At 43.4% G+C, this 24,034-nt stretch overlaps 1 protein-coding gene across 1 annotated transcript in view; it reads left to right on the top strand.

Moving 5' to 3' along the window:
* COL4A5 (collagen type IV alpha 5 chain) overlaps positions 1-24,034 on the top strand; it is a 263,094-nt gene that overhangs the window by 202,623 nt on the left and 36,437 nt on the right. The window contains exons 31-37 of the mRNA XM_069747143.1: positions 6,801-6,968; positions 7,821-7,910; positions 8,420-8,569; positions 9,921-10,019; positions 10,347-10,436; positions 13,362-13,501; positions 13,738-13,864. Coding sequence (XP_069603244.1) covers positions 6,801-6,968; positions 7,821-7,910; positions 8,420-8,569; positions 9,921-10,019; positions 10,347-10,436; positions 13,362-13,501; positions 13,738-13,864 — 864 coding nt within the window. The remainder of the gene's footprint in view (positions 1-6,800; positions 6,969-7,820; positions 7,911-8,419; positions 8,570-9,920; positions 10,020-10,346; positions 10,437-13,361; positions 13,502-13,737; positions 13,865-24,034) is intronic.

Below are 24,034 nucleotides of genomic sequence, written 5' to 3'. Positions count from 1 at the left end.
TAAGTGCATGGAGTGTGACAGTGAGGACCACGTACAAGCACTCCACCCATTCCGTCCTGACTCTACACTTACTCCTTCCCTCACCATGAGCCATGGCGGGGAGGACGCAACTCAAACTGCAAGCCATACCACAATATCTTCTTCATGCACAGAAGTCTGCGGAGAAGACCTCTGGGACAAGTCCTGTGCGAAGATTTGCCTGGTGAACGTGTATCCCAACGGTCACCCAGAGAAAGCCGTGAAGGTGTATGTCCTTCTGGATGATCAGAGCAACCGATCACTTGCAAGGTCAGAACTCTTTGATATGTTTAACTTAAAGGGAAATGCTTACCCTTACACCTTAGGTACCTGCAGTGGTGTTACAGAGGTTTCTGGGAGAAGGGCCAGTGGCCTTACAGCGACATCTCTCGAGAACACCGTCGAGATACCGTTACCTACACTGGTCGAGTGCAACCAGATTCCAGCCAATCGAGAAGAGATCCCAACGCCAGAGGCTGCTCTTCATCATCAACATCTCAAGAGGATAGCAAACAAGATACCAGCCCTCAACAACAAAGCAGATATCCTGATTCTGCTGGGCAGAGACATTCTCTGGCTGCACAAGGTACGTCAGCAAATTAACGGACCACACGATGCACCATTTGCCCAACGCTTAGATCTAGGCTGGGTAATCGTAGGCAATGTTTGCATACATAAGATGAAGAGACCTAACAACATCTCCTCTTACAAAACACACATCTTGTCAAATGGTCGCAGCACCCATTTCCAACCATGCCCACATCACTACTGGGTGAAAGAGAAAGTGAGCAACACCAAGTGGCAACAGGAATCCTTCAACAACATGAACACGCACCAGCCCAGGGATGAAAACCTCGGGTCATCAGTGTTCGACTCTACAAGTAGTGACAACAAGTTGGCACTCACAAGGGAAGATAAAGAATTCATAAAGGTTATGGATAAAGAATTTGCTCAAGATGACTCCAACAGTTGGGTAGCTCCTTTACCCTTTCGTTTCCCAAGAGTGAGGTTGCCGAACAACCTGCAACAAGCTACTGCAAGGTTCTCATCCTTAAAGGGAACCTGTCACCCCGTTTTTTGAGATTGAGCTATAAATACTGTTAAATAGGGCCTGCGCTGTGTGTTCCTATAGTGTATGTAGTGTACCCCGATTCCCCAGGTATGCTGAGAAATAACTTACCAAAGTCGCCGTTTTCGCCTGTCAATCAGGCTGGTCAGGTCGGGAGGGCGTGGTGACATCGGTGGTTCTTCCTCAGCTTTACGTTGGTGGCGTAGTGGCGTAGTGGTGAACAAGCAGCGCGCGATCTGCGCTGTAATCCCTTGCATCGGTGGGGGCGGCCATCTTCCTGGGGCCGCGCGTGCGCAGATCGAGTGCTCTGCTGCACGGGGCTTCAGGAAAATGGCCGCGGGATGCCGCGCGTGCGCATTAGAGATCGCGGCGGCCATTTTCCCAAAGCCGAGATGCAAACTCGGCTTTGGGAAAATGGCCGCCGCGATCTCTAATGCGCACGCGCGGCATGCCGCGGCCATTTTCCTGAAGCCCCGTGCAGCAGAGCACTCGATCTGCGCACGCGCGGCCCCAGGAAGATGGCCGCCCCCACCGATGCAAGGGATTACAGCGCAGATCGCGCGCTGCTTGTTCACCATTACGCCACTACGCCACCAACGTAAAGCTGAGGAAGAACCAGCGATGTCACCACGCCCTCCCGACCTGACCAGCCTGATTGACAGGCGAAAACGGCGACTTTGGTAAGTTATATCTCAGCATAGGTGGGGAATCGGGGTACACTACATACACTATAGGAACACACAGCGCAGGCCCTATTTAACAGTATTTATAGCTCAATCTCAAAAAACGGGGTGACAGGTTCCCTTTAAAGCGTACCCTAAAGAAACCAGAGATGGAGAAGCATTTCATTGACTTTATGCAGAACATCTTTGACAGAGATCATGCCGAACCTGCGCCACCACTGAGGGAGGGAGAAGAATGTTGGTATCTTCCATCCTTTGGTGTCTATCACCCTCGCAAGCCTAATCAGATCAGAGTCGTGTTTGACTCCATCGCTCAGTTTGAAGGCCTCTCTCTCAATAACCTGCTCCTAACTGGGCCCAACCTGAACAACAGCCTCCTTGGAGTATTGATCCGCTTCAGACAAGAACCTGTCGCCATAATGGCCGACATTCAGCAGATGTTTCATTGCTTCATCGTGAAAGAAGACAACAGAAACTATCTTAGGTTCCTATGGCACAAAGACAACAATGTCAACAATCAGGTCATAGACTACCGGATGAAGGTCCATGTCTTCGGCAATAGTCCCTCACCTGCTGTGTCGATCTATGGTCTGAGACGGACAGCCCAGGAAGGTGAGAGAGAGTACGGATCCGATGCTCGGCAATTTGTAGAGAAGAACTTCTACGTGGACGATGGGCTCAAGTCCTTGCCCACAAGTGAAGATGCAATCGACCTACTCTCCAGGACACAGGAAATGCTATCCACATCAAACCTCAGACTCCACAAGATTATCTCTAACAGTCAAGAGGTAATGAACGCGTTTCCATCTGAAGACCATGCCACAAACCTAAAAGACCTCGACTTGGGTTCTGATGTTCCTGCAACACAGCGCAGCCTTGGTCTACTGTGGGATATCAAACGGGACACCTTCACCTTCCAAGTGTCAGCCATAATAAATGCTAGACCTTTGGTTCCAGTATCATCCGACCCCGATGCTCCAATGATCCTTACTCCAGCTACACTTCTTACACAGAAGACTGGAGCTGCTACAGTTCCGCCTGGGAATTTCGATAACAAGGACATTTACAAACGTCAGTGGAGGCAAGTACAACATCTGGTTAACGTGTTTTGGCATCGCTGGAAGACTGAATATTTGCACTTGCTTCAAAACCGTCACAAATGGCAGACGCCCAGTCCCAATCTCCAAGAAGGAGACCTTGTTCTCTTAAAGGACAAAGAGGCTCATCGTAATGACTGGCCAATGGGACTTATCGCCAAGGTCCTACCCAGTGAGGACGGAAAGACTCGTAAGGTAGAAGTTAAGGTGACAAAAGGTGGCTCTACTCGAACCTTCTTCCGCCCGGTCACTGAACTCGTGCTGCTTCTACGAATGGAGGACATCACATGAACTGAACATGCTCCTGGACGTTGCTCACGGCGGGGAGCATTCCTCCTCGTTCCCCAGTTTATTGAATATTGATATTTTCCATTGGATTGAACTGTTAACATTCCCATTGGATTCTGGGTTGGTGGAAGAGTTGGCATGTTTGCGGCTTCCCCAATCTGAAGATGGGTTTAATATATTTGGACTTATCTTTCGGTTTGATCTACGGGTCGACAACAACGAGTTTGGACTTTAAAATCTTTGATGTTTATTATTGCATGCATGTTTTCTTTCCTCTTGTTTTTCTTTTTCAGCTTCGAACGACTTCGAAGAATTACAGACATCGTGAAATCCAAGGATTTCAGACGGGGAGTGTCATGTCTCACGACTTGAGAAATCATTTAATATTTGCATTGCTTGTGTTCGTTCCTTCTTTCTAGGCAGAAGTTTACCTTTCCCTGTATTTTGTCCCAACTCTCTCACTGTAGTCTTGTGATGTATGTTTGTTCACGCCCTTATTCTCCATTTTGTTATCATTCCTCCATCTGTATGCATCCTACTACATGTCCTCTGTTGAATATTCCTTTTTATCTGCTACTTTCATAATAATACAAGAATTTCAGTTAAAGCAACCCTCTTTTCCTGGAGTCTTCTTACATGAGATCGTGGCTGAGTTAAGCTGTCTGATTAATCGGTATGAACGTGAGTACAGGTGAATACGGAAGCGCCTAAAAAGAAGGGTCTATCCAGGCACCACTACGTTCTACATATCCATGAGTCAGAATAGACCGCCCCGTCTCAATCAGCATGTCTGCATCAGTGAAATAACAACTCCTATACTGACCGCCGCTGCTGTTCCAGCGGTGTCTGCTTTTGCTCTCCCAGGACTTGTGGGAGAATCAGACATCAAGAGGAAGTGAGAGCTTCAGCTGGTCATTCACTTCCTGTTGATGTCTGATATGTCCCAAGGCAGGGAAAATGAAGCCATTGCCGATTGGACACAGGGGTCACATTACATAACAATTTCACGCAAGCCTCGGGAGAGAGAGTTCTGACACTGCTGGAACAGCATCGGCACCAGAGGTGAGTATAAGTGATGTTTTACTGGTGCAAACATGCCGACTGAGACTGGGTTGTCCGAGTAGCGGACAACCTGTTTAAAGGGTCGAAATTGACTTTTCGGAAAACTACATCCAATAGGTGGCACTAGAGTTCCCATCTCCTTCCTTTCTGAAAAGGCTATTTGTATATTTAAATTACCAGGGGAGCATTACATGGCCTATAAGTGTACACCAACTTGGCGATCTCCACATAGAGAAACTTTACCCCTTAGGGTAAGTTCACACAGGGCATTTTTGCTGCTTTTTTTGTCTCCGTTTTTTGTGCTAATTTTCAGCTGCTTTTTACAGTACCAGCAAAGCCTATGAGATTTCAGAAGTCTCATGCACACATTGGTTTTTTGTTTGATCAGTATTTTGTGCTTTGCTGCGTTTTTTGGACATAGAGCATGTCACTTCTTTCAGCGTTTTTTCACCCATTGACTTGAATGGGTGTTGAGAAACACGCAGCAAAAACGCAGATATCATTATTTGCTGCGTTTTTGCTGCTGAAAATCCAAGGACATTAGCATGGACAAAGAGAAAAAAAAAGCACCAAATACGCAACAAAAAATGCACCAAAAACGCACCTAAACCTGCGTTTTTGACGCAGCTTCTTTCCTGCCAAGAAGATCAGGTTTTGCTGCAGAAAAAAAGCAACAAAAACGCCCTGTGTGAACTTACCCTTAGACTACCTATCATAGGCCTTTCACCCAGCCAAACCAATTCTCCTGTCCTGCACTTATAAGGGGAAAAGACCCCAAAACATGTGTCTGCAAATGGAGTTTCTGGTTTTGTTTCTTACTCTAAGTCATGTGGCATAGCCTTCTAAAGGGTCAATCCTGTCCTCTTCATCTCTGAGGAGCCTTTTTGGATATAGGCTTTATTGTACGTAGAGTCCTATAATGACTCTGGGTTGTTACGGGACTTATAGTATTACTTAGGGTGTGGTATTAATGGCTCTTTTCTTTCCTAGAAGCAGGGTGTCCATAGTATATGCCACATTAGGCTGGTTTCACATTTGCGTTTTTTTGGGTGCGTTTTTGCTGTAAAAAACGCAAAAAAACGCATGGTGAAAAAACGCATGTAAACGCGTGCAAACGCTGCGTTTTTTTGACGCATGCGTTTTTGCATGTGGTGAAAAAAAAGCGGCGTTTTGACGCGTTTACATGCGTTTTTTCATGCGTTTGCGTTTTTTTAAACACATGCTGAGAAATGTGTGACAGCTGCCAATCATCAAAATAAAGTAAAAAACCCACTATAAACAGAAATAGTTAGGGGTAGGGTTAGGGGTAAGGATCATAACCCTAACCCTAAAGGGATCCTAACCCTAACCCTACCTCTAACCCTAAGGGATCCTAACCCTACCCCTAACCCTAAAAAGGTTAGGGGTAGGGTTATGGTTAGGATCCCTTAGGGTTAGGGGTAGGGTTAGGGTTAGGATCCCTTAGGGTTAGGGGTAGGGTTAGGATCCCTTATGGTTAGGGGTAGGGTTAGGGTTAGGATCCCTTTATCACCTTTATGTTGGGGGGTGGCATATCAGTGTGTTTTCTGGTTTTTTAATATAAAAACGCATGCGTTTTTAACGCAAAAAAACGCATGCGTCCCCATTGACTCCAGTGTATTTTTTGACCCCAAAAAAACCGCATGAAAACGCATGCGTTTTTTTTGGGTCCAAAAAACGCCTCTCGAAAATACTACAAGTTGCATTTCTGAAAATGAACGCATGCAGTAAAAAAACGCATGCGTTGCAAAACGCGACCAAACGCGTTCAAACAAAAACGCATGCGTTTTCAATGTTAAATATAGGAAAAAAAACGCATGCGTTTTTTTGATGAAAAAAAACGCTGCTGACAAAAATGCAAGTGTGAAACCACCCTTAGAAAATGATGATAGCTCATTGCATCGCACCTTATCAAAGCGTCTTACTCTTCTAGAGAACCACTTGCAAGCAGTTCTTGGTTTGAAAATATGTTGGCATGGAACGGATGGACATTTTCCATCAAGGCCATTTTCCAGCAGGTTGCTCACAGCCAGGCAAGGGCCCTTATTATTGGTCGTGCTCATAGTAATGATTTTTTTCACATGTTGTATTGCTTATCTTGATCTTTTTCTGCATTCACTCTTGATGAGTAGTTAGTGTTGATGGAAGTCACTAAACATCTTTTAGCTTGCTGGACCTCAATCAGTAAATGATATAGTAGAAGATGGGGAAGCGAGTGAAATAGTGAGCTGAACCTTGAAATTTTGCGTGAAGTTTGGCTTTAAGAACATTAAGCAAATATTACTTATTCAGTATGTAACAGTGAACATTGTTGTTTTAATTTGTGCTAATAGATATCTAAAATAGATCTAACTTGGAATACCCTAATCAGGAGTAGACCACCAGGATTCTGAATGTGTTACATATATTTTCCACTATATCCTGCCTGTTCTTCTGTTGTCATATTGACAATATTCAATTAAAATGTTAATAATTTTATATACTGTACTTGTTAACTGTGTTTTTTGCAGTAGCCTTGTTTTGCCCTCATATTTGCTGTATCTAACATATTGTGTTATAATCCAGGATTAACTGGTATACCTGGTGACAAGGGTAGTCCTGGGCCTCCAGGATTTGACACTCCTGGTCCACAAGGAGATCGTGGTAATCCTGGTTTTCCTGGAGAACGTGGATTTCCAGGTCCTCCAGGACCACCTGGGTTTCCAGGCCGTGATGGAGTACCAGGCATTAAAGGTAAGCTTATTGCATACACTTAAGAAATATTGTTCTTAGTGTTTTAAGTTAATAATTATTAATTTGCTATTATTGCAATAATTGCCCACACATCTTCATTTACACTTAAAAAACAAACTGCTTCTAGCTTCGTCACTTCTTACCTCTTACCTGTAAAGATATTTCACTGTTGAAGCCACTGTTGGTTTCAGTGGGTAGGAACATTAACCTTTCCTCTCAAACCATAGAACAGTATTTGCTTGGTCTCATGATCGTGGGGATCCCAACGACTGGACTCCACCATTGATTTATAGCAGGGGTGGGGAATCTTATTTGGATATTTATACCATCCTTGGGGGGGCGGTACAAACTCCGCCCACAAAGTACATCCTGACTCTGGCACTGGTGTCAGGACGTAATCTTTCATTGCATGTCCTTCAGTGTTCAGTAGTGAACACTGAGAGTGTGTGCTAACAGAGCAAGAAGAAATTAATGAGCTGGTGGCAATCAAAATACAGCTCACTGCCCAAGAATGCAGTCCCCGAGAATCTACTCGGGACCCTGATAAAAGGTCATTGAGGGCCATAAATGGCCCTGGGGCCTGAGGTTCCCCACCCCTGATCTATGACAAAGTCCATATGAAATAGTTGGTGGCAAATTGTTCAAAATGTCGCAAATCTGGTAAACAATATAGATGTGAAATTCGTGCCAAATTATGACCTGGACCTCTTCCAGCTCATATATTCATGACACATGTATACACCCAAAGGATAATCCATATTCATGCAGTCCATATATTTATACATCCTACCAGCTATTTGAAAGTAAGATCATTGTCGTCATCACCAATCATTTCTTTGATGTTGTTTATAGGTGGAAAAGGTGACGTAGGAGTTATGGGACCACCTGGACCAGTTGGACCACCTGGTAATCCAGGCAGCCCTGGTTTTCCCGGCCCTAAAGGTAATATATACACAACAAGGTGGAAAATTTCTACTCAATGTCCCACTGGCTGAGATTAATTCACTATGTTCTCACTTGTCATGATTTATCCTTTGCGTTTTCAGCAGTTTCTTTCTGTGGTTTGTGATTTTATGTGAGATTCCTCATATATACTTGTTAGCATTAAAAGGAAGGATTTGGAGTTTTCTCAAGTAAATTCAAAATCATGGATTGATTTCATGGTTATTGTCATGTGTTAGTATAATGACATGGGTGTATCTACGTGATGGCATCCATACTCTTCATCATATCAGAAGCCACCATTTATAATAGAGTGTAAACTGTTCAAACTAAAGAAGAATCATATTTCCATTATCTCTACTCGGTATAGACTCGATATATTATGTCTCCAGCGTTTCTAGGTGGTTGAACTGAGAGGAAGTTATAGGGGCGAAAGCCTTAACTTTAGTAGATCAGTGTTTGGATTTTAGAAGTCACTCTATTTCTTTTGTTATGTAACTCTGTTATAGGCCTTGATGGATTTCCTGGTCAACCTGGTATTAATGGCGGTCCTGGAGCCAAGGGAGACCAGGGAGAACGTGGCCTTATGGGTCCACCAGGATCTGTTATAGGAGGTGGTTTAGGAAGCAAAGGAAGTAAAGGCGAACCTGGACAAGATGGTAAGTGTTAGGCTATAGAAATGATGGAGAAGGAGGGAAATTTCTGCCAGTTTTGAATAAAAATTTTTTATGGAGTTTGACATGGATCATTGGGATTAATCTTATACTACTTACATATATGAAATATTGAGTATATTATAGTGTGAAAGCTATGCAGTTAGCATCAAAGTGTTCATCTTTGTTTAACTATTTATAGGGTCATTCACAAAATAGTAAATGATTATATAGTGGACTATGCATAGGATAGAGGATAACTTAACAATCACTGGGGGTCCAAATATTAGGACCCCCAGCTATCCAAAGAACGGAGCTTAGGAAACCAGGGAGCAGGCTCTGCAGGGCTGTGGTGGACTTTCTTCGGCTTACTAATGATAAGTGGAACGGAAGTCAAGCAAGTAAACCTCAAAATGGGCCTCTGTAGTGCCTGGTTCCAGAGCCCCATTTTCACAATGCAGAGATTATCCTGAGTAAGTTATCCAGAGGATAATTTTCTATACTGGGAATTTTCCTGTTCACATCTGTTTATTTCTCTGTTGACCACATATCTTGGTAAAAGCTCCCAGTGTTATATGAAAGATGTAATGGATGTCTAAAAATGGCATCAGTTTCCTATAGGGAACCACCATTTTAAAAAAGTAGTATTACCTGATATACATTTCTTGCTGGACTTTGGTGGGTGGCTAGAGTAGTGTATTCTATAGTACTATGTTATTTAATTTTCTTTTTTTCTCATTATATTTGCATACATCAGCCAAATAAAGGCCAAAAGAACTCTATATTTGGGGTTCCATCTGATGAATGGATACCTATAGGCACGTGCTTCTTTCTCCATGGGTGGAACCTTTCTGTCCTGTTTTTTGGCATCTCCACAAATTTTTATCTATGGCCATGACCCTTAAACCACATTATAGGACACTGTGGTCCCAGAGACAGGGCGTAAAGCAACTAGAGGACATCATGTAGAACACAAGGGGGCATCACACCGGCGCTCCCTTCTGCTTCAGGATATGTTGTATCTGTTACATGAACTGTTGATGTCACAGGACATAGGCTTTAGGACTTGTCTGTATACAATTATTCCATCCTTGCGTTTCCTGTAAGACGCATAATTATTTTAAGTGATTTGTACAGGATATTAAGGAAATTTTTAGTGTTTTTTAAAATTGTCAAATTCATCCAATTATCAAAATTAGAAAGTAAAAAAATCAAATAGAGATTAACGGAATTTTGGAAATTATTTTTACAGTGTAGATTTTGTTCACACGTTGATGCTTTACTATGGCAAGAAACAGGCACCACGACCGCAATGTGTGAACACAGCCTTATCCATTTGTTTCTGATACAACTTTAGGTGCACCTGGTTTTAATGGAGAGAAAGGCTTTAGTGGGATGCCCGGGTCTCCTGGATCACCAGGGTCAAGTGGACTTCCAGGATCTCCAGGACTGCCAGGTAAGGAGAAACATGAAATCAAAACTTTTATTTTTATTGCAAGGTCACATGAACATCAAGGTCAGCATAAAGGTAATCTATGAGGTGCAATGTGTGTGACAAGTATTGGTACAGTCGACTATAATGCATCTAATGTGTGTGAAATGATAATTTTTCTTAATCTTAAAATTCAAGGAATATATATTTTTATTCATGTTGAATAATATATGCTTTGTGGAATAGATTAGATTTATATCATTTATATACTTTTTGTAAATGCATCCAAAGTTAATGCAACTGTTCTTGTGTTACAAGGTGAATATTAGACATTTTTAATGATATTTCTAGGACCTAAAGGAGATTCTGGATTTCCTGGCCAGTCTGGGCTCCCTGGTTCCCCTGGACCAAAAGGGAATATGGGAGAGATGGGACTTCCAGGTATGTGTTGTGCTCTTTAGAGACATTGCATTTGGATTCATATATATAGAGTTTACATATGGGTTACGCACCATATATATAGGGGTTACGTACCATATATATAGAGGTTACATACCATATATATAGAAGTTACATATGGGTTACATACCATATATATAGAGGTTACATATGGTTTACATATAGAGAGATTACACATGGGTTATATATATATATATATTTAGAGGTTACATATGGGTTACATGTATTTGGAATTTTTAGAGCACTTCATGCTTCCCTCTGCCGACAAGCTTATTGGAGATGGAAATGTCATTCTCCAGCAGGACTTGGCACCTGTCCACACTGCCAAAAGTACCAATACCTGGTTTAAAAGCAACAGTATAACTGTGCTTGATTGGCTAGCAAACTCGCCTGACCTTAACCGAATACAGAATCTATGGGGTATTGTAAAGAGGAAGATGAGAGACACCAGACCCAGCAATGCAGATGAGCTGAAGGCTGCTATCGAAGCAACCTGGGCTTCCATAACACCTCAGCAGTGCCACAGGCTGACCGCCTCCATGTCATGCCGCATTGATGCAGTAATTCATGCAAAAGGAGCCCAAACCAAGTACTGAATGCATTTACTGAACATACGTTTCTGTAGGCCAACATTTTGGATTTTAAAATCATTTTTCAAGCTGGGGGTTATAAAGTATTCTAATTTACTGAGATAATGACTTTTGGGTTTTCATTGGCTGTAAGCCATAATCATCAACATTAACAGAAATATACACTTGAAACAGATCACTCTGTGTGTAATGACTCTATATAATATGTGAGTTTCACATTTTGTATTGAAGAACTGAAATAAATTAACTGTTTGATGATATTCTAATTTTGTGAGAAGCAGCTGTGTGTATATGCCAGTTGTACAGAAAACAGTTTATTATTTCTTCAGCAGGATTATATAGTGCTCATCATTATTAATGCCCAATTATGTATTATTCTTAAGGCCATGTTCACACAGTGCGTTTTTTACCGCGGAACCGCGGCGGTTTTGCCGCTGCGGTTCCGCAGCTGTTTTCCATGCAGGGTACAGTACACTGTACCCTATGGAAAACAGGACACACTGTGCACATGGTCCGGAAATTGTAAAAAAAAAGCCGCGCTGAATAGCTCCCGGAAAAAAGAAGGAGCATGTCAATTCTTCTTCCTGAACCGCAGCGGTTCTGCACCCATAGACCTCCATTGTGAGGTCAAAATCGCAGTAAAACCCGCAGATCAAAAATATATCTGCGGGTTTTACTGCGATTTGATGTGCAGAACCGCTGCAGCAGGAAGTGCGGGGGAGCGGGCGGAAGTGCGTGGGCGGAGTGTGGCTGCCCCCCCGTGCTCTGATCCCGCCCCCCCGTGCTCCGATGCCCCCCCCCCGTGCTCCGATGCCCCCCCCAGTGCTCCGATGCCCCCCCCGTGCCCTAATCTCCCCCCCTTATACTTACCCGGCGTCCCGGTGTCCGTCCGGCCGTCTTCTCCCTGGGCGCCGCCATCTTGCAAAATGGCGGGCGCATGCGCAGTGCGCCCGCCGAATCTGCCGGCCGGCAGATTCGCTCCAAAGTGCATTTTGATCACTGAGATATAACCTATCTCAGTGATCAAAATAAAAAAATAGTAAATGACACCCCCCCCACTTTGTCACCCCCATTGGTAGGGACAATAAAAAAATTAAGAATTTTTTTTTTTTTTTTTTTCACTAAGGTTAGAATAGGGTTAGGGTTAGGGGTAGGGTTAGGGGTAGGGTTAGGGTTAGGGTTAGGGGTAGGGTTAGGGGTAGGGGTAGGGTTAGGGTTAGGGGTAGGGTTAGGGGTAGGGTTAGGGGTAGGGTTAGGGTTAGGGGTAGGGTTAGGGGTAGGGGTAGGGTTAGGGGTAGGGTTAGGGTATTTTCAGCCATTTTAGCCCTAAAAAGCTTCCTAGGAAACACACAGTAAAAAAAGGATAAAAAAACGCATCAAAAAACGCATCAAAAAACGCATCAAAAACGCATCAAAAAAGGACAAAAAAAGGACCTGCGTTTTCTGCCAAGAGCTGCAGTTTTTTAAAAAAACTGTCCTGAAAAAAAAAGGATGGAAATCCTGAACGTGTGAACATACCCTAAAAGTCCCAGTTAGAAGTCTAATGCTTATTTGTCAACTACCGCCTCACCAACACCGGAGCTCCTGCAACCCTCAACCTACTGTCTCCTTCCCCATAATCCTGTAGAATGTAAGCCCGCAAGGGCAGGGTCCTCGCCCCTCTGTATCAGTCAGTCATTGTTAGTTTGTTTACTGTATGTGATATTTGTAACTTGTATGTAACCCCTTCTCATGTACAGCACCATGGAATCAATGGTGCTATATAAATAAATAATAATAATAATAATAATAATAATAATAACTTCATTATAATAATAATAATCTTTATATAGTGCCAACATATTCTGCAGCGCTTTACTTTTTGCACCCATTATCATCACTGTCTCCAATGGGGCTCACAATCTAAATTCCCTATCAGTATGTCTTTGGAATGAGGGAGGAAACCGGAGAACCTGGAGGAAACCCACATAAACATGGGGAGAACATTACAAACTCCTTGCAGATGTTCTTGGTGGGATTTGAACCCAGGATTCCAGCTCTGCAAGGCTGCAGTGCTAACCACTGAGCCATCGTGCTGGGATTATGCAAACCTAGATGATTTGCAGACAGCGGACTAATTATTTATTGCACCACTGTCGTTATTGTTGCCCTTGTGTGAGTGAGATGCTCCAGTGCTGGTGGAGGACTTTATACATTATGTTGAGAATTGTTATTCACAGTAGAAATTAGGTTTATTCCCAGACTATAGATATGCACATCTCCTGTCTTGTGTTCATACTTAATTTACATAATGTGTTTCTTGTCCCGTTGTTTATAGGACCAAGTGGTGAAAAGGGTACACCTGGGCAGCCTGGGCGCTCTGGGTCACCAGGACCACCAGGATTTAGTGGTCCAAAAGGTGAAAAGGGTGAACCAGGACTTTCAGGCAGTGGGCAACCTGGCTTGCCTGGTCCAAAGGTATGAAGCCACCCAAAATGTATATCATTTACTTAAAGTTTCCTGGTCATTTGGGATTCATGTGAATGTAAGGTAGAGAGAGTGGCATCCTGCAAGCTGCTGGAGCCTTAAAAAAATCCACATTCAGCATAAATGTAATAATTACTTACATGTTTAAGACCTGTGTGGCCTTTACGCATAGCATGTAGGAAAATGTGACACTAACACCCCATCACATTACCTTTTACTTTGTCTAGGGAGAACCAGGACCAGCAGGATTTCCCGGTAACCCAGGAAGTAAAGGTGAAGCAGGAAGCCCTGGACTGCCTGGATTGTCAGGAGTTCCAGGCTCTAAAGGTGATCCAGGTGCTCCAGGATTTTCAGGTACAATAAACAATTCAAAGACTGTGAACGCCTGTAAAAAAATATATATTACTTACCTTTAGTTAAAAACAATGAACTAAGTTTCAGTCTGCAATCTTCACTCCTTCGTTTATTTTCATACCCACTGATATGCTGTTTGCAGCCTGACCCAGGTTGCAGATATTTTTCCAGCGTGAGTGTCTCTCCCAGTAACGTAGACTGGATGTAAGGTCTGTGTGTTTCCAGGTTAATGTAGTGTTCCTTACACTACACTTGTTTTCATTTATCAACATAGCTTCAGGAATGAATTGATTTCTCCATGTGCTTTCCTCTTTGTCTATTGCTATATCTGTGTACCCTCTAAGATACTCTTTCCTCTCTCCACTTTAGATCTGTGTACAACCTCTTTTCCTCACTGCTGCTATCTTTAAGGCCTGTTTCACACGTCCTGATATTTCCAGTACCAGAAAAAACAATACCGGAGACATCAGTGTCTGTGTGTGTAATATTTGTGGCATACGTTTTTGCAACCGTGTGCCACATCAGTACTAGACATACCGGAGCCATGGAAGCTGCTGTACTGTTAGCGCTGTTCCCTGGTGCCAGGTGCTGAAGCCCGCTCTCATCATTTTCCCCTGCTCTGCCAGCGATCAGCATGAGCACGGGAGAATGTTGCGAGTTGTATTCAACCGATAACAGTGAGAGCAGGTGGCGGCTTATGGGAGTATTCTTCAGCCGCTGCCTGAGCTATAAATAAATAAATGAAAAAAAACGGCGTGTGTTCCCCTGTATTCTTGATAACCAGTCAGACAAAACTGACAGCTGGGGACTGTAATCCTCACCTGTCTGCCTTAGCAAGGCTGGTTATCAAGAATAAAGGGGTCCCCATGCGTTTTTTTAAAAACTATTTAAATAAATAATTTAAAAAAACCTGGCTCGCAGCAGCTCATTCATCAGTGGTTCTCAGTCTGGATGGTTGCATCTTGACACCGTTCAGGTGGAAAACTATTAGTCTCCATACATGGATTACGGTATCTAACAGTGACATTTAAAACAGGCGGAGGGGGGGGTTTCCTTGCAAAGCCTATCGGCGTGCCTGGGGAGGCACAAATGGGTTGCCATTACAGCCATAAGTCTGCTGATGACCCCAGTGCTTGTCATTATGATCCTCTTGTGAAAGTCAGCATTTAGCTGGCATTCATAGGAGATCACGATTTTAGCAATACATAGCTGTACTGATGCACTGCTGTATATAGCACAAGCGACCAGACAATCGTAGCTGCAAGTCCCCTAGCTATTACAGTAAATACAGAAAAAGGTTTTAAAAAGATTTTAAAAATGTGAAAAAAAACAGTAAAAGTTAAACATCACCCACCTTTTGCACCATTCAAAAGAAGACAAAAATACACATATTTGGAATAGCTGCATTCGGTAAAGTTTATCTATCAAAATACAAAGCAAATTAATCCAATCGGTAAACGGCGTAACGAGAAAAAAAATTAAAGCTCCAGAATTCCTTTTTTTGGGGACTGTAGCAACGATGCAATAAGAGGCGATCAAAACATTGTATCTGCCCCAAAATGGTATCAGTAAACACATCAGCATTATAACCATCAAAAACTGATAGCATACGGATGGTGCTTTTATTGTATTGTTTTTTTTAACGCACCCATTGAATTCAATAACTGAGTCTCATCAAAAACCAAATAAGATTAATACATGCTGCTATTATTTTTTCACAACGTCGATCCATCTTTATAAATAAATGTCAATGTGGAACTAGTTTGTTGCTCAGTTTCTTTACATGGACGACACATGGACTGAAAAACTCTCATCTATTTCTACCCTTATAATACAGACCATACCGTAAACCAGACCTGGGCAAGATGCGGCCCGCCTGACGACTTTAAATGGCCCGCCGCCCGCGGCACCGCTCGGCCAGCCGCCAGAGACAGTGCAGTTGCTGCGCGTCGCTACGGCGCTACCAGCCAGGTTCCCCTTCTCTTCAGTCACTCCAGCGCCTGAGCCTGTGCTCCCTGCATTGAAACCCCTGTCCGCTGAGAGGCGCTGACCGCTGCTGGCAGTTCCGCATCAGGGAAGCGCCAGCAGCGGGTGACATCACTGAGCGTGACACAGGCTGCTGCGCTGCTCCTTCATCCGTTGCGCCGGACGCCGGTGTTCTGTGCGGCTGTACTGTGGTAACTTGTGGGGTCGGACGGTGCCGGTGGTCGGTGGTAAGTGCTCCATACCGCGGCCGCGGGGACCGGGTAATGGAGCTGCCTGGCGCCTGCCTGCCTGCCTGCATGCATGATAGGGGGGAGAGGGAGGGAGCAGCGGCCAGCCCTGGGGGGGATGCGGATGGGGGCAGCACAAACAGGACATTATGGGGCTGTGGGGCACAATTATCAGGAGTCAGGACAGTATGATGGGGCACAAGTGACAAATCAGGACAATATGGGCCCCATACTGTCCTGGTTTGTCACTTGTGCCCCCATACTGTCCTGATTTGTCACTATGGGGGCACAAGTGACAAATAAGGATAGTATGGGGGCACAAGTGACAAATCAGGACAGTATGGGGGCACAAGTGACAAATCAGGACAGTATGGGGCCCATACTGTCCTGATTTGTCACTTTTGCCCCCATACTGTCCTGATTTGTCACTATGGGGGCACAAGTGACAAATAATTACAGTATGGGGCACAAGTGACAAATCAGGACAGTATGGGGGCACAAGTGACAAATCAGGACAGTATGGGGCCCATACTGTCCTGATTTGTCACTTGTGCCCCCATACTGTCCTGATTTGTCACTATGGGGGCACAAGTGACAAATCAGGAAAGTATGGGGGCATAAGTGACAAATCAGGACAGTATGGGGGCACAAGTGACAAATCAGGACAGTATGGGGGCACAAGTGACAAATCAGGACAGTATGGGGGAACAAGTGACAAATCAGGACAGTATGGGGGCACAAGTGGCAAATCAGGACAGTATGGGGGCACAAGTGACAAATCAGGACAGTATGGGGGCACAAGTGACAAATCAGGACAGTATGGGGGCACAAATGAAATCTGGACATTATGGGGGTACAAATGAATGAAATCTGGACATTATGGGGGCACAAATGAATGAAATCTGGACATTATGGGGCACAAATGAATGAAATCTGGACATTATGGGAGCACAGATGAAATCTGGACATTATGGGGGCACAAATGAAATCTGGACATTATGGGGGCACAAATGAATGAAATCTGGACATTATGGGGGCACAAATGAATGAAATCTGGACATTATGGGGGCACAAATGAATGAAATCTGGACATTATGGGGGCACAAATGAAATCTGGACATTATGGGGGCACAAATGAATGAAATCTGGACATTATGGGGGGCACAAATGAATGAAATCTGGACATTATGGGGGCACAAATGAATAAAATCTGGACATTATGGGGGCACAAATGAATGAAATCTGGACATTATGGGGGCACAAATGAATGAAATCTGGACATTATGGGGGCACAAATGAATGAAATCTGGACATTATGGCGGCACAAATGAATGAAATCTGGACATTATGGGGGCACAAATGAATGAAATCTGGACATTATGGGGGCACAAATGAAATCTGGACACTATGGGGGCACAAATGAAATCTGGACATTATGGGGGCACAAATGAATGAAATCTGGACATTATGGGGGCACAAATGAATGAAATCTGGACATTATGGGGGCACAAATGAATAAAATCTGGACATTATGGGGGCACAAATGAATGAAATCTGGACATTATTTTTGGGCACCGGTGCTCAGGAAGGATATAATGGCCTGGATGTCTTCCTGGAGCAGAACAATATTGTATCATACAATTATTAGGTTCTGTAGAAGGACGTAGATCTGGGTATTTATTATGATGGAATATAGGCTGAACTGGATCGACAAATGTCTTTTTTCGGCCTTACTAGCTATGTTACTATGTTATTATGGGGGCACAAATGAAATCTGGACATTATGGGGGCACAAATGAAATCTGGACATTATGGGGGCACAAATGAAATGTAAATGTCTGCATTGTTTAACATACTGTTTGTTTATGAAAAGATAAGTATACTACAGTATTGGGTAAAAATTAGTTAATTATATTAGTCCGGCCCTCTGAAACCATCCAAATTTCTAATGCGGCCCCATGGCAAAATTAATTGCCCACCCCTGCCGTAAACTGTCCCAGATTATGTCTTCTCTGCTTTGTTTCCAGGCCAACCAATTTCATCACATTTATGGCATTTTGACATCAAATTCATAATTTTACAGATTATTATTATTTATTTATATAGCACCATTAATTCCATGGTGCTGTACATGAGAAGGGGTTACATCAAAATACAAATATCACTTACAGTAAACAAAACTAACAATGACAGACTGATACAGAGGGGCGAGGACCCTGCCCTTGCGGGCTTACATTCTACAGGATTATGGGGAAGGAGACAGTAGGTCGAGGTTGCAAGAGCGCCGATGGTGTTGAGGTGGCCGTGTGGTCTTTGCAGGCTGTAAGCTTCCTTGAAGAGGTGGGTTTTCCGGTTTGTTTTGAAGGAAAGTGGTGGATAACCGGACGTGTTGGGACACAAAATTCCAGAGGATGGGTGATATTCGTGAGAAGTCTTGGAGGTGATTGGGTGAGGAGCTAATAAGTGTGGAGGAGAGAAGGTGGTCTTGGGAGGACTGGAGATTACGTGAGGGAAGATATTGAGAGATTAGTTTGGAAATATACGGAGGAGAAAGGTTATGGATGGCTTTGTAGGTGAGTGTTAGTAGTTTAAACTGGATACGCTGGGAAATTGGGAGCCAGTGAAGGGATTTGCAAAGAGGGGAAGCAGGAGTGTAGTGAGGAGAGAGATTAATTAGTCGGGCAGCAGAGTTAAGGATGGACTGGAGGGGTGCAAGAGTGTTAGAAGGTAGGCCACAGAGGAGGATGTTGCAGTAGTCGAGGCGGGAGATGATTAGGGCATGCACAAGCATTTTGGTAGAGTGAGGGTTGACGAAAGGATGGATTCTGGAAATATTTTTGAGCTTGAGGCGACAGGAGGTGGCGAGAGCTTGGATGTGCGGTTTGAAGGTCAGGGCAGAGTCCAGGGTTACTCCAAGGCAGCGGATTTTGAGGACAGGGGAAAGTGTGATTTCATTTATTTTGATAGATAGATCAGGTAGGAAAGATATGTGAGATGGAGGAAAGATAATTAGTTCAGATTTGTCCACATTGAGCTTGAGGAAGCGAGAGGAGAAGAAGGAGGATATGGCTGATAGACACTCTGGGAATCTGGAGAGCAGAGAGGTGACATCTGGGCCAGAGAAGTAGATCTGAGTGTCATCAGCATATAGATGGTACTGGAAGCCATAGGACCTTATGAGTTGTCCCAGGCCGAGTGTATAGATTGAGAAGAGTAAGGGCCCAAGGACAGAGCCTTGAGGGACACCAACAGAGAGGGGGCGAGATGAAGAGGCAGTATGGGAGTAGGAAACACTAAATGTGCAGTTGGTGAGGTATGAGGAGATCCAAGATAGGGCGAGGTCTTTGACCCCAAAGGAAGAGAGGATCTGTAGTAGGAGGCAGTGGTCAACTGTGTCGAAGGCAGAGGACAGGTCTAGAAGGAGGAGTATAGAGAATTGTCTGTTAGCTTTGGCTGTAAGTAAGTCGTTAGTAATTTTGGTCAGGGCAGTCTCAGTGGAATGGTGGGGACGAAAGCCAGATTGTAGGTTGTCGAAGAGAGAGTTAGATGCAAAGTGAGAGGAAAGTTCAGCATGGACGTGCTGCTCAAGGAGTTTGGATGCAAATGGTAGCAAAGATATGGGGCGATAGCTGGACATAGCGCTTGGGTCAAGGGATGTCTTTTTGATTGTGGCATGTTTGAAAGCAGTGGGGAAGGTACCAAAAGTTAGTTATAGTTTGAAGAGATGTGTTAGGTATGGCATTAGTTTGGTGGTGAGGTTGGGGAGGAGGTGGGATGGGATGGGATCAAGTGCACAAGTGGTGAGGTGTGATTTGGAGAGAAGATGAGCAAGCTCCCCTTCAGTGATTTTGGAGAGGGAAGTTATGGAGTTTGGGCATTGGTCTGGTATACAAAGGGGTTGTGGTGGTTTGACGACAAAGACTTGCCTTGTTTGGTCTATCTTATTTTTGAAGTGCGTGGCAAAGTCCTCGGCAACGATTAGGGAACTCGGAGAGGGCAGTGGTGGGCGGAGGAGGGAGTTAAAAGTGTTGAACAGCTGTTTGGGGTTGTGGGATAAGGAAGATACGGGGTTGTGAAGTAGGCCTGTTTAGCAGAGGTGAGAGCTGATTTGAATGGAAGATGGAAGAACTAGAAGCAGAAATATCTACAGGTAACTTTGACATAGTGGGAATAACCGAGACATGGTTAGATGAAAGCTATGACTGGGCAGTTAACTTACAGGGTTACAGTCTGTTTAGAAAGGATCGTAAAAATCGGAGAGGAGGAGGGGTTTGTCTCTATGTAAAGTCTTGTCTAAAGTCCACTTTAAGGGAGGATATTAGCGAAGGAAATGAGGATGTCGAGTCCATATGGGTCGAAATTCATGGAGGGAAAAATGGTAACAAAATTCTCATTGGGGTCTGTTACAAACCCCCAAATATAACAGAAACCATGGAAAGTCTACTTCTAAAGCAGATAGATGAAGCTGCAACCCATAATGAGGTCCTGGTTATGGGGGACTTTAACTACCCGGATATTAACTGGGAAACAGAAACCTGTGAAACCCATAAAGGCAACAGGTTTCTGCTAATAACCAAGAAAAATTATCTTTCACAATTGGTGCAGAATCCAACCAGAGGAGCAGCACTTTTAGACCTAATACTATCTAATAGACCTGACAGAATAACAAATCTGCAGGTGGTTGGGCATCTAGGAAATAGCGATCACAATATTGTGCAGTTTCACCTGTCTTTCACTAGGGGGACTTGCCAGGGAGTCACAAAAACACTGAACTTTAGGAAGGCAAAGTTTGACCAGCTTAGAGATGCCCTTAATCTGGTAGACTGGGACAATATCCTCAGAAATAAGAATACAGATAATAAATGGGAAATGTTTAAGAACATCCTAAATAGGCAGTGTAAGCGGTTTATACCTTGTGGGAATAAAAGGACTAGAAATAGGAAAAACCCAATGTGGCTAAACAAAGAACTAAGACAGGCAATTAACAGTAAAAAGAAAGCATTTGCACTACTAAAGCAGGATGGCACCATTAAAGCTCTAAAAAACTATAGGGAGAAAAATACTTTATCTAAAAAACTAATTAAAGCTGCCAAAAAGGAAACAGAGAAGCACATTGCTAAGGAGAGTAAAACTAATCCCAAACTGTTCTTCAACTATATCAATAGTAAAAGAATAAAAACTGAAAATGTAGGCCCCTTAAAAAATAGTGAGGAAAGAATGGTTGTAGATGACGAGGAAAAAGCTAACATATTAAACACCTTCTTCTCCACGGTATTCACGGTGGAAAATGAAATGCTAGGTAAAATCCCAAGAAACAATGAAAACCCTATATTAAGGGTCACCAATCTAACCCAAGAAGAGGTGCGAAACCGGTTAAATAAGATTAAAATAGATAAATCTCCGGGTCCGGATGGCATACACCCACGAGTACTAAGAGAACTAAGTAATGTAATAGATAAACCATTATTTCTTATTTTTAGGGACTCTATAGCGACAGGGTCTGTTCCGCAGGACTGGCGCATAGCAAATGTGGTGCCAATATTCAAAAAGGGCTCTAAAAGTGAACCTGGAAATTATAGGCCAGTAAGTCTAACCTCTATTGTTGGTAAAATATTTGAAGGGTTTCTGAGGGATGTTATTCTGGATTATCTCAATGAGAATAACTGTTTAACTCCATATCAGCATGGGTTTATGAGAAATCGCTCCTGTCAAACCAATCTAATCAGTTTTTATGAAGAGGTAAGCTATAGGCTGGACCACGGTGAGTCATTGGACGTGGTATATCTCGATTTTTCCAAAGCGTTTGATACCGTGCCGCACAAGAGGTTGGTACACAAAATGAGAATGCTTGGTCTGGGGGAAAATGTGTGTAAATGGGTTAGTAACTGGCTTAGTGATAGAAAGCAGAGGGTGGTTATAAATGGTATAGTCTCTAACTGGGTCGCTGTGACCAGTGGGGTACCGCAGGGGTCGGTATTGGGACCTGTTCTCTTCAACATATTCATTAATGATCTGGTAGAAGGTTTACACAGTAAAATATCGATATTTGCAGATGATACAAAACTATGTAAAGCAGTTAATACAAGAGAAGATAGTATTCTGCTACAGATGGATCTGGATAAGTTGGAAACTTGGGCTGAAAGGTGGCAGATGAGGTTTAACAATGATAAATGTAAGGTTATACACATGGGAAGAAGGAATCAATATCACCATTACACACTGAATGGGAAACCACTGGGTAAATCTGACAGGGAGAAGGACTTGGGGATCCTAGTTAATGATAAACTTACATGGAGCAGCCAGTGCCAGGCAGCAGCTGCCAAGGCAAACAGGATCATGGGGTGCATTAAAAGAGGTCTGGATACACATGATGAGAGCATTATACTGCCTCTGTACAAATCCCTAGTTAGACCGCACATGGAGTACTGTGTCCAGTTTTGGGCACCGGTGCTCAGGAAGGATATAATGGAACTAGAGAGAGTACAAAGGAGGGCAACAAAATTAATAAAGGGGATGGGAGAACTACAATACCCAGATAGATTAGCGAAATTAGGATTATTTAGTCTAGAAAAAAGACGACTGAGGGGCGATCTAATAACCATGTATAAGTATATAAGGGGACAATACAAATATCTCGCTGAGGATCTGTTTATACCAAGGAAGGTGACGGGCACAAGGGGGCATTCTTTGCGTCTGGAGGAGAGAAGGTTTTTCCACCAACATAGAAGAGGATTCTTTACTGTTAGGGCAGTGAGAATCTGGAATTGCTTGCCTGAGGAGGTGGTGATGGCGAACTCAGTCGAGGGGTTCAAGAGAGGCCTGGATGTCTTCCTGGAGCAGAACAATATTGTATCATACAATTATAAGGTTCTGTAGAAGGACGTAGATCTGGGGATTTATTATGATGGAATATAGGCTGAACTGGATGGACAAATGTCTTTTTTCGGCCTTACTAACTATGTTACTATGTTACTATGAATGCGAGTTCGTTGCTTGTTTGAGTGCAGTGAAATCGTCTTGCGAATGTGTTTTCTTCCAACGCCGTTCTGCAATTCTGGATACTTGCCGAAGTTTTAGTGACGTTATTGTGCCAGGGTTGTCTATTGGTTCGTCACACTCTGCTATGCATGACAGGGGCGACCATGTCGATAGCTGATGCAAGAGTGGCATTGTAGAAAGCTCTCTTTACACATAATATTAAACATTCCTGTCTGTCTGTCTGTCTATCTACCTATCTATCTGTAAACCTAAACTTTATCATTACTTTACCATTATCTTATGAATATTAATAATGTGTTCCTCCAGTGATTCACTTACAAACTTCAGAGCATAAGTACAAGTTTCCAATTTATCATTAAAAATGCTGTATTGTGGCTTGTAGCTTTAGGGTATGTGCACACGTAGATGCAACCCCTGCGGATTTTTCCGCACCTGTTTTTTTAAATCCGCAGGTAAACGCACTGCGGATTACCTGTGGAATTACCGCGGATTTACCGCGTTTTCTTTGCGGATTTTGTGCGGATTCCACCTGCGGTTTTACACCTGCGGATTCCTATTATGGAGCAGGTGTAAACCGCAGCGGAATCCGCATAAAGAATTGACATGACATGGACACTGCAGATTTTGTTTTCCATAGGTTTACATTGTACTGTAAACGCATGGAATGCTGCTGCGAATCCGCAGCAGCCAATCCGCTGCAGATCCGCAGCAAAATCTGCAGAGTGTGCACATACCATTAGTCACCTATAGGCTGAATACTGCATTAAGTTCACTTATGGATGAAAAATTGAATTACTGCAGTCTTTTAATTCCTTCCTACTAATGTCAGCTGCAGTATCCGATATATGGATAGAGGGTAGTACATATGGCTAAAATGGCTTCACAAACTTAAATTCCCATATATTGTATTACGAGTTATTTTCAAGTCTGTAGAGAGCACTTATTAGTTAAAATGGTC

The sequence above is a fragment of the Ranitomeya imitator genome, chromosome 2, assembly GCF_032444005.1.
Source record: "Ranitomeya imitator isolate aRanImi1 chromosome 2, aRanImi1.pri, whole genome shotgun sequence".
In the NCBI taxonomy this organism is placed as follows: domain Eukaryota; kingdom Metazoa; phylum Chordata; class Amphibia; order Anura; family Dendrobatidae; genus Ranitomeya; species Ranitomeya imitator.
The sequence above is the reverse complement of the archived record's forward strand: the minus strand, read 5'-3'. Positions and strand labels throughout refer to the sequence as shown.